The sequence below is a fragment of the Sinohyriopsis cumingii genome, chromosome 1, assembly GCF_028554795.1.
Source record: "Sinohyriopsis cumingii isolate HCF-2022 chromosome 1, ASM2855479v2, whole genome shotgun sequence".
In the NCBI taxonomy this organism is placed as follows: Eukaryota; Metazoa; Mollusca; class Bivalvia; order Unionida; family Unionidae; genus Sinohyriopsis; species Sinohyriopsis cumingii.
Window position 1 is genome coordinate 31,337,011 of NC_142961.1, and position 12,260 is coordinate 31,349,270.

Consider the following 12,260-nt stretch of genomic DNA (forward strand, 5'->3'; position numbering starts at 1 on the left):
ACAACAGCAGGGTGGGAGAAGGGCATTTGACAATAACTGTGGATAAGTATTGCATAATTAAAATTAGTTTTAACCCCTCAAACTATATTTTAATAGCAGCAATAGCTTACCAATAACTATTGTTTAGCTGAATTTGCCAGTACTTAGGGTTGGGTGATGCTCTGTTAAACTAATAAAACAAACAGAGAAAGTGGAGAGTGATCACCATTGGTGGAGAGGTTATGGAAGGTTGGTATTTCTTGGAACCACATGATGTGCCATAATGATGGGACCCAGAGAAAAGATGCTTGTGCTTTGTTCTGATAATGAGTGGAGGTAAAAGGAGGAAAGGTTAGTATGGGACTGCCAAAATGCTTCTTTTATGATGTCCTCCAAGGAGGAGTGGTTATGGTATTCCCAGGAAGTAGCAATGGCTTGAATGTTATGGGCTTTAAACAATAGCTATTGTTAAGTATTGCATATTTAAAATTAGTTTTCCCCCGAACAATTAACTACATTTTAACAGATTTTGGTTATGACCCCTGGGTCAAAGTCCAAGAGAGCAAAGAGACGCAGTAAAAAGGCTTTTAGCATGATAACACTGATGCTGACAAGTATGATGCTACAACAACAGAAAGTTTAACACCAGTATAAAAATTAAAAAACATCTAAAGTATTAGCAGCAGCAAAAAATATATTTACCTTTGTCTTTTCATCAATTCCTGAAATATTTACCCATATTTAGTTAATGTTATGTTTTTCATATGAGATTTGAATAAACTTATACTTTACAAGCAACGTACTTTTCATTTTACACATCTAAACAGAGCTCTTTGGTCTTGATCCAATATATGAGATTAAAGGATTTTTTTTAAAAAAACAAGAAAATATGGACATCACATTGTATCAGATTTTAATCTTTATGAAACATTTGCAATGTTGTCTATCTTTTTGGAAAATGTCATTATTTGCAGTTGAATGTTTTTGTATGAAAATATAAAGGATTTGATAAAAAAAATATAAAGTTCTATGTAAACAAATGCGATAGTTTTATTATTATTTTTATGTAGATTATGTACAAAAAAATTAAAGGGTACCAAAACAGCTCATAATTTTTCTGTAAAGACTGTTATCTGTACTTTTCATATTTTCTTTTCACTTTTTTAAAAATGTTGATGATATTTTGCATAAGGTTTCTATAGGCCTTCCCAAAACATGTTACCTTTTCTTGTTCAGCAATCACTAATTAGCAAATTGCACATGAGTGTGATCATTTGCTTCCAGGAATTATACTTGTGATTGTAATACACTAGCAAGGAAAGTGACAGTAAAATCACAAAGGAGCTCTACTGAAATTATCCATGCAGAACAAGCATCTGCATAACAATAACAATAATAGTAAAATGAATTACATACAATAAAAATTCAACAAACCAATAGGTATGCTTCTCAACCAAAATTATCAAGCACATGGTTTCAAGCCATACAGATGCTCCTGTGTATCTTGATGATTTCTAATTTTGGCATAGTTCTGATATGAGAGACATGTGTAGCTATACTTTGAAAATGAGGCCATATCTAAGCAAGCATTATCTATCTCTCAATACCATATATACTCGCTTATAAGTCGTGTCAAAATCGTGTCAAAATGCAGACAACAAAGATCCTGATTTGCTGTAGCATAATGTGCCTGCAAATAATAATAATAAGGACTTTTTATAGCGCCTGATCTTTAGAAGCTGTAAGTGCTTTACAACATTAGACAACACCTAAAACATAAAAAAAAAAACATACATAATGATTACAAAAAATAAACATCATGAAATTTGAAAACTTAAAACATGCTGAAAATATTTAAGGTAGGAAACATTATTAGGTCTTGAAGTTTGTTCTTACAGTCAAAATAGGTGAGTTTAAGAGCACTCTTGAATGAGATCACTGTGAATTTGTGTCTTAAGTTCAGTGGGCAATTTGTTCCATGTTGCTGGGCTCTGGTATGCAATAGAACATTGCCCATATGACTTCGTTTTCAATGTGGGAATAATGAGTATATGATTTTCAGAAGAGGAGCATAAGTATCTTGCTGGTGTGTACACATGGGTGAGGTTGGAAAGGTATGCTGGACTGGAGTCCATCAGTGAGATGTAGCACAGAGAACAAATTTTGTGTTTGATTCTGGATTGAATGGATAGCCAGTGTAGAGTAGAGAGCAAGGGAGCGGTGTGCTCTGAACATGGTACTCTAAGGATGATCCTAGCAGCTGTGTTTTGAAGTTTCTGGAGTAGATATTGAGACAAACCAGACAGAATTGAATTACAGTAGTCCAGTTTTGAAAGTACTAAGGAACACACAAGTGTTTTAGTGGCATCAACTGAAAGATATTTGTGAATGGAGCTGATGCATCTCAGCTCAAGATATGCCGCCTTGCATATGTTCATGATATATTGGTGCAATGTGAGAGTACTGTCAAGAGTAACACCTAGGTTTTGTACTGACTGTGTGAATTTAATGTTGGTGTTGCTGATATTTATTGTTTGAGGTAAAGGATGTGAATGAGAAAGTCTTTGTGTTGTGATCAGAATGGCTTCAGTTTTATCATCATTCATCTGCAGTATGTTACATGTCATCCATGATTTCACATCAGAAATGCACCTCTCTCCACCTTGGATGGTAGCATCAACTTCATTTGGGTGCCTACATTTGTATATTTGGATGTCATCAGCGTGTGTGTGTGTGTGTGATTTGGATTTTTAACGTAGCTTTAAAAAAAAATCGGTCATATCACTATGATGTCTGCAGTGTGGCAGATTATAGTGATATCTAGCACTGGGGCATCATGCTGCAGACATGTAGCATGATGTCCCACCCAGTCACATTATCCTGACACCAGGTCAACCAGACCTAACACTAGTCAGCCTGGTGTCATCAGCGTACAATTGGTGAGACACTGGATGATGATCTATGACACTTGAGAGTGGCTGAGTGTATAGAATGAAGATAACAGGTCCAAGAGCAGACCCATGTGGAACACCACAACATAGATTAACTGGGCTGGAGTGTGTTCAATTTGCTGACACAATTTGTGTCCTGTTGACCAAGTAGGACTTGAACCACAGTAAGGCTGTATCATGAATGTCAAATACATGCTGGAGATCAGGGTCTATGTTGTTTTTGTTTTAATGATTACTTCTAACAAACTGCACAGACTCAGATCTTGGTCTGTGCAGTTTGCAGTTGGAATCATCTTATAAGTGAGTAAATGTAGTATGAATAAATCAGTAAATAGATTTAGGTAAAGATACATGTGGTCATCTATGCTTTGCTCCTTTAGTGTGTGTGGGAGAAAGAAAGATGGAGAGCTCTTCTGGAACATGGCATAAGGTTGCTGTTTTAAAAATGCTTGAGTTTAATCACTGTGTCTCTCTGTCCCTCTCTCCACATGTGGTGTATACATGTATGTTGTGTAAATAAATGAATGATTTGATAGTTATACAGTTAACCCATGTTTATCCATACATTGCATATCCGGATTATTGGTTTATCTAAACCACAAATATATATCTTCCACATTGAAACACTTTAAACTTTGGTACTTCCATATGTCTGATTTATAGAAATTTACTATTTTGTGTGCTACTAAAAACTAATCGCAATTTATTTGAAGTGTTTATCTTAAATAATGTATTCACAATGATACTTTTAATTTTCTTGAACTTTTTACAGTTAGCCATTTTGAACTTCCTTTACGTTTTAAAACAATGGTGTTGATAAAAGACAGTAAACATCAGATTTTTTAAAGCTTAGACATCTGTGTTTCATCACAAATAAAACCCTTTTCTATTCCAGTCGAAATTTTCTCCTATAATGGGATTCAGCTTACAATTATTATGAATGTGGTCCCAATCTGTTTCAGAGTATTTGTAATATATGAATTTTGTATTTGGACACAACGGAAGTTCAACACTTTGAAACATGTAAAGAATATATAGAGAAATAATTGTATGCTGAGTCAGCGTAATACTTCCCAGTGGTGGGCACTGCTTACAGCGTCACTGGTGGGAAATGAAAGGGCTGTACTTGTCTTACACACCTGTATTTTCAGTCGACCAAGTTCTCTACAAAAGTTGGAAAGTTAAAGCCAGTGTTGGACAAACATCTAAAGGAAGGGGTACTAACTGAAGAGTTTGTGCTGGATAACATCGCTAAGCTGATTAATATCATCAGGGATGGCAACGTTACCCTCCGCTGGCTTATGTTACATACAACACAACTGTCACCTAGTAAGTCCACTGCCTCATGTTACATAAAACAAATCTCACCCAGTAAGTCCACTAGCCTGTGTTACATACAGCACAGGTGTCACCTAGTAAATCCACTGCTTATGTTAAATACAGCACAACTAACACCTAAGTAAGTTCAGTGTTACATACATCAAACAACTGACACCTTTTAAGTCCACTGGTTCATGGTAACTATAGCACAAAGGTCACCTTAGTAAATGGCCCATGCTACATACAATAGCTGTCACCTAGTAAGTCCACTTGATCATTTTAAATACAACGTAGCTATCACCTAAATAGTTACTGGTTCATGTTACTGCAACAAAAATGTCACCTAAAGTTAGTTTACTCATTCCTGTTTTACATACAAAACAATTATTACTCAGTACCATGTGAGTCTGAAAGCTGGTGTTGTATACAATGATACTATCACCCAGTAAGTCTCATGTCTCATATTACACAACTGTCACTTGTGTTAAGTCTGATTAATGTTACATGTAACCACACTGTCATCTAGTAGGTCTCAAGGCTTATGTCACATATGCCACAACTATCACCTAGTAAGTCTCACAGCTGTCACCTAGTAATTCTAATGCCTCATGTTAGATATGCCACAGCTGTCACCTAGTAAGTCTCATGGCTCATGTTAGATACACAACAGCTGTCACCTAGTCAATCTCATGGCTCATGTTAGATACTCCACAGCTGTCACCTAATAAGTCTCATGGCTCATGTTAGATACACAACAGCTGTCACCTAGTAAGTCTCATGGCTCATGTTAAATATGCCACAGCTGTCACCTAGTAAGTCTCATGGCTCATGTTACTTATGCCACAACTGTGACCTTGTAAATTTGTTAGTAAATTGTTGTTGTTTTGGGTTTAACTCCATTTCTCAGCACAGGTTAGGTGGCAAGTGTAACTGGTGGAGGAATAACCCCTGATGTTATGTACACCACGCCTGACACCTTGTAAGTCTCATGACTTCTGTCAAAAACACACAACTGTCACCTATGCATATCATCTCATCACATCAGTCCTTTCAAAGTGGTTTGTTGCCATTCATACTGTCATTATATGTACCACAAGCAGATTTTTAGAATCTCTTTGGAGGTCATTGTCTGGATTATATTTGTGGCAGTCTGCTGGTAAATTGTGAACAACAATATGAGCCCCTGTGTGTTGATACCAGATTGACTTGATTTATGCCGCTTGAGCCCTTTAGTAACATCTAATGCAGTCATAATCCATTAACATACTAATTCTTTCCAAATTACTGCTGATCACACATAGTATAATTCATTGATTAATTGTAGGTTATTGTGTGTCAAATTAGCAATTCAAGTGGCATGTTCACAGCCACATGATCACAGGAAGCCCTTACCAGAAATATGCTATACTGAAGCAAAGTGTAAAAGAAACATGGAAAAGTGTCTATTCCAGAATTTTTTTGAAAATAATGATTTCAAGTATGCAGGAGATCTCAGTGAGGGACTTGAGGGATGGGAGGTTCACAAGTATGCCTAGTAAGACTGCATGTATATGATAGATACAACATAGCTGTCACCTAGTTAGTCCCCTGGCTTGTGTTAGATATAACCTGTTACCTTTTAAGTTAGACATTTCATTAGTATTATGGCTCCTTTTGCATATGATGTCACTGTTGCATTAGAAGTATGACATTTCATGTTATTTAATGGCATGTGATGTAACTGTTGCTAATGGCATGTGATGTAACTGTTGCCTTGCAAGTCTGAATTTTCATGTTACTTAGTGGCATGTGATGTAACTGTTACCTTGCAAGTCTGACATTTCATGTTACTTATTGCCATATGATGAAACTGTTGCCTTGCAAGTCAGACATTTCATGTTACTTACTGGCATATGATGTAATTGTTGCCTTGCAAGTCGACATTTCATGTTACTTAGTGGCATGTGATGTAACTGTTGTCTTGCAAGTCTGACATTTCATGTTACTTATTGGCATATGATGTAATTGTTGCCTTGCAAGTCTGACATTTCATGTTACTTAGTGGCATGTAATGTAATTGTTGCCTTGCAAGTCTAACATTTCATGTTACTTAGTGGCATGTGATGTAACTGTTGCCTTGCAAGTCTGACATTTCATGTTATTTATTGCCATATGATGTAACTGTTGCCTTGCAAGTCTGACATTTCATGTTACTTATTGCCATATGATGTAACTGTTGCCTTGCAAGTCAGACATTTCATGTTACTTATTGGCATATAATATTACTTATTGGCATATAATGTAACTGTTGCCTTGAAAGTCTGCCATTTCATGTTACTTACTGGCATATGATGTTACTTATTGGCATATGATGTAACTGTTGCCTTGCTAGTCAGACATTTCATGTTACTTAGTGGCATATGATGTAACTGTTGCCTTGCAAGTCAGACATTTCATGTTACTTACTGGCATATGATAAATACCTCATGGTAGCCATCTTGAACATCTTTTCTTGGTACTGTTCTTGCATGAATATTAGCATTGACATGGTTGTTTCACAAGAATTCTTCTCTTACAGTATTTAATTACATACAGATATGTAATGTAGTAATCCACAAGCACATGCTGACACATACATTAAGCTGTTTCTTAATAAGTCTGCCAGCTAGTTATCAGCTTACTCATTTGATATAGACACAAGTGACACATTGCACATATGCTGGCTTATGTTACATTACAGCTATCACATTGTTTCTGTTATATATACTAAACTGATAACACATGGCTGTGTATGTAAAACACAAATTGGTCATCACCTAGTTATTTCACAGGTTCTTGTAACACACAACTTGGCTGTCACCTTGTTGTTGTTGTTGTTGTGGGGTTTAACGCCATTTTTCAGCACTTGATTGGCTATACATGGCGGCCAGTATTAATGGTGGAGGAAGAACCTGGGAAAACCCAGGAAAGAATCACCGACCCACGAGAAGCTACTGGCAAGCTTTCTCACATAACCACATTGGCTGAATCTTAGACTTGAACCGCCGCAGACAGAGATGAGATGGCAGTGATCCGTAACGAAGAGCGCTTTAGACCACTCGGCCACGGCTGTCACCTAGTTATTTCACCAATTCATGTAGATTTATTATTTTTGCATATTCAATCACTTTATTGATGAATCTGAAAGAAAACCCAATTAGGATAGAATTTTCATTCATTTGTTTTTAAACATTTTAAAGATATAATATACATGTGCACTGCTTAGGAATTGTGCCTTGCTGATGTCTGTATGCAAGGCATATGAATTGTGCCTTGTTGATGTCATTATGCAAAGCATAGGATTGTGCCTTGTTGATGTCTATATGAAAGGCATAAGAATTGTGCCTTGCTGATGTATATATGCAAGGCATATGAATTGTGCCTTGTCTATATGGAAGGCATAGGAATTGGGATTTATTCATGTCATTATGCAAAGCATAGGAATTGTGCCTTGTTGATGTCATTATGCAAGGCATAGGAATTGTGATTTGTTCATGTCATTATGCAAGGCATAGGAATTGTGCCTTGTTGATGTCTATATGAAAGGCATAAGCTGATGTCCGTATGAAAGTCATAAGAATTGTTCCTTGCTGATGTCTATATGCAAGGCATAGGAATTGCGATGTCTATATGAAAGGCATAAGAATTGTTCCTTGCTGATGTCTATATGCAAGGCATAGGAATTGTGATGTCTATATGAAAGGCATAAGAATTGTTCCTTGCTGATGTCTATATGCAAGGCATAGGAACTGCGACTTGTGGATATATATATATGCAAGGCATAGTTTTGACTTGTGCATGTGTATAATTTCATTAGAAGTGGATACTTTTTTAGATTAAAATCCAGCTAATATGTGATACATTACTGATGATTAATTTGAATTATAAGAGTACGCTCTTGTTGAGTGAGTGATTGGTGTTTAATGACACATCAACATGTGAAAGGTTATCTCAAGCATGGCATTTGGAGTCGGCTGACCTGAGCTTGTCTCTGCAGGATTTGAGCCAGAACCCTTCATGTTGTGAGTTCAGCACAAAATCCACTGTGAGGAACTTTGGGATTACAGAGTCAGGGCATTATGGGACATTAGTTCTGAGTCTGCAAACTTTATAGCTGGACTGCATGGCAGTCTAAAGACTTGTCAGCTGGGTTACAAGGGCAGCAATACATTCTAAAGACTTTTCAGCTGGGCTGCAAGGCAGTCTTTAGATTTTTCAGCAGGGCTATAAGGCAATAGGATTATAGTGTGGTGTGCCCACATTATCTAGACAAGGAAATATTAGTGATATTGTTTTTAAGTTTTACAGTGCAGTAAAATGTTTTAGATTATACTATGCCATGGCAAGTAGAATCTAAATTATAGAAAGCTTGTATTATGGACTTATGGTTGGACTAATATTATTCACTTAACACAGTAGTTAAGAATATTTTCTTATTCATGTTTTTAGGTGCGGAAATGAACAAGAGGTGTAAGATGCTGAGGGAACAGGTCTTAGCAGACAGCAAGTATGACCCTCTAGCAGTTTTTGAGCTTCTGTTAAACACAGCTCATTTTGAATTCCAGCTGAAGGAGGTATGATAGAGTCCTAACGATGTATGCTGTAACCAAAATCTAAGACAGTTTTTCACTATCTCATTCATATTATATTTTCAACAGATTTTATGCAGCCATGAACATACATAGCATCAGCTTTATTCAAAAGTTAAATGCACCTCTCCCTCGATAACTTACACCCTACCAGGTCTCAAAACATGGACTGCACTATAAGTGAGGGTATGAGAGAGACCTCCCAAAAAATAAGAAGTGATGGCAATCTGGGCTAGACATGGAGAAAACTGAGTGGGGGAAGAACTGGGCAGTTTAATGACTGAATACTCATTTTATAATCACACTGAGAATAATTGTCAGTAAAGCACTGTTTTTTAGTGAAGTTGTTTGTTATTCTATATAAATTACATCTATTTTCAAGATGACCAACATATGTAAGATCATTAATATTATTCTAACTGTTTTCAGCAACCTTTATGTGTATGTGGAAACGTGTGTGTTACGTCACTTCTTTTTATTACTGTTGTATTGGTCTGGTTCCTTGCATGGTGTACAATAACTGAGTGCAAAGCAGGAGTTACAAAGCAGGGAACCAGACTAACTGTTAATACATCACCAAACAAGATTCTTTTTTTCAAAAACTAGCGACATTTATTTAATGAAACAATCATCTTTGTTGAAACTCAATTTTTGTCCTGTTCAGTTAGTTAATATTGATGCCTGTTTTTTCATTGCAAGTAATAGTGAAACCTCTTGTCATCCTTTAGGTTATCTCTAAGTGCCAATTCAGGAATTCTCTGAAACTCGTTCCACAATTATGTGTATCTGTGAAACAAATCTCTTTTTTTTTTAGTAGTCATTTCACTTGCTTGACTTGCTATTTTTGATGACATTTATGATTGAGTAGGTTAATTTAAGGTAGTTTAATTACATTATGTACCCAATATTTATAACAGTATTCGAACGATCAAGTGAAATGAGTTCGCCTGACATTCGATTTTGGATGCTAGATCTTATGCATGTAGAATTTGCATGTCTTTTAACATTTCTTTTATTCCACCCCCTTTATTTGATACAAAAGATGCAATTAATGTTATAATACAAAGGAGGTCAGATTTTAATTCAGTGCAGCAACAGAAAAAATACTTCACAAGTCAGATATAAAACACAGTCAGCACTTACTTAGATTCTCAGAGAAATTCTCGTGGACATAGCAGCTGCAGTAGATTGACACATTTCACTTTTAAATAAAAGAGGGCACACTGCATTTATGATCAATACACTTAAACTGAACTAAAAGATAGAATTAAAGCAAAAATATCAATTTGAATTTTTTTATAAGTTTAATTGGTATTTATTTATTAAAGTACTGAGTCTGCTAGATGTGAGATTCTCATTGATCAAAATTTTGTTTTATGGTATAATAAGAACGTTGCTTGGAAATAAAATGTAACAAAATTATATGACTTCTTATTAAAAGCTGATAATTTCATTTGGACTAGTTTAGGCTAATTTCTCTAGCACATGGGAACAGCCGTTTTATCAGCTGTCTGCTTTAGATGGATTCCATAATGACAACATGTAAAGATATATCAGTCCCAGTACATGAAAATAACATGAAAGTATGCCTACATTCTCTCCATCGTGCATGTTGCCAATGCAAACAACTTCACCTTATACCTGTCCTGCTCTTAGAAGTACATGCTAAATGTAGAGCGCTACCTGAATGGAAAGTCATATCAGCATGGGGTTTTCAGGGGAAGGCTTCTTATGATGTATAATTGGTCCCAAATGAAAATGGTACCAATCTGAATATCTTGTAACTGCTACACCTCTAAGATGGATGCACTACTTGTGATATCTGATTGGTCCTAAATGAAATTGATACCAAATTTACATCCATAATGGCTGCCATAGTTGTTATCATGAAAGTCTTATTATTACTATTTGTAATTGGAAAATTATATTGACATGGGATTTTCATCAGATGACTTTGTCTTGAAAATCTTATAGCTTCTCATTGTGAATGGAATGTCATATCAACCTGGGGTTTTCACCAGAAGACTTCTTGTGGTGTCTGGTTGGTCCTAAATGAAAATGATGCTGATCTGACATTGAATATGGCTGACATTTTGGTCACCTCTAAGTCTTGTTCGTGCTATTCTTCCTGGATGGTTGGTCTAATTCACATGGGATTTTCACCAAAAGAATCTAACAATATCTAATTGACCTTAAATTAAAGTAGTGCTGATCTAACATCCAATCTTGCAGCCACAGTAGTTAATTTAAACATCATGTTGATTGCTCATAATTATCAGAGATAGTTTCAACTTTAGGCAGTTTTAAAAAAATGGCCTTATCTTGAATTCTTTGAAATTCTTTTCAATCTGTAGAGTGTCAGTACATTCATTTAATTCTTATTGAACAGTATATGCCTGGGTACTCTAAACAAGTCCATATGATGCAGAATTCTAAATTGCATCAGTGGATGACTATTCCACACTAAAATTGTCTTTTCAGGGTCTCAAGTTTATTTTACTGGAACAGCTCTTACTTGAGATAATAAACAAAATATTACACAAAATATTTATTATAAAATGTATACAGAGGCTTGTAGCTTATATCTTTGGCTCAATTAAACACTTAAATGGTTTGGTATACAGTTTTCAAAGGCAGTGTTGGATGGAAAGTATAAAGTAGTTGCTTTTAAGTCATACTTACAGAATAGTTTTTGTTATTGTTGCTGTTGTTGTTGTGATAGGGTTTAACGCCATTTTTCAGCTATTAACGCCATTTTTCAGCACAAGATAGCTATACATGGTGACCAGTATAAATGGTGCAGGAGGAAACTGGGAAAACCCCAGAAAGAACTGCCAACCCACAAGAAGCTACTGGCAAGCTTTCTCACATACCCACATTGGCCGAGCCCAAGACTCAAACCCACGCAGACAGGTGAGATGGCAGTAATCCATAATGGTGAGCTCTTTAGACCACTCAGCCACTCTGGGCATAATAGTAGACCAGTATTAGGGATTAGAAAGATATGGCTACTGTACAAAGTTTAGTGCATGTTTAAGTTGTTAGGGAGGTTCATTTAAATGTTAAGTAAAAGACTGTTTCACATCCATGCCACTCCACAATTTAGAAAAAACTGCTTCACATCCATGCCGCTCCACATTTTAGAAAAAGAGGGCAGCACAGAGCATGAACAGTAGACAGTACCATAACTGAAGTAAGTTTGGTAATTTAATTTGTAAAACCTGCATATACAGGCCCAATTCAGGAAAAAAAGGCATTCAAGTAACTTCCCACATTACATTTGTCATGATAGGTGCATCTGGTGATATAATGCACTGTTGGCAACAATGATTGAACAATTAATATCTCTCTGCGCATAAAATGAACTTCCAAGTTCCTTTGCACTTTATAATCTTTATAATGA

At 35.9% G+C, this 12,260-nt stretch overlaps 1 protein-coding gene across 1 annotated transcript in view; it reads left to right on the plus strand.

Annotated features, from left to right (window-relative positions):
- The window catches only part of LOC149806643 (WASH complex subunit 5-like), a 122,889-nt gene that overhangs the window by 33,621 nt on the left and 77,008 nt on the right, over positions 1-12,260 (plus strand). Inside the window, exons 8-9 of the mRNA XM_089956025.1 lie at positions 4,082-4,259; positions 8,718-8,842. Of these exons, the coding sequence (XP_089812151.1) occupies positions 4,082-4,259; positions 8,718-8,842 (303 nt within the window). The remainder of the gene's footprint in view (positions 1-4,081; positions 4,260-8,717; positions 8,843-12,260) is intronic.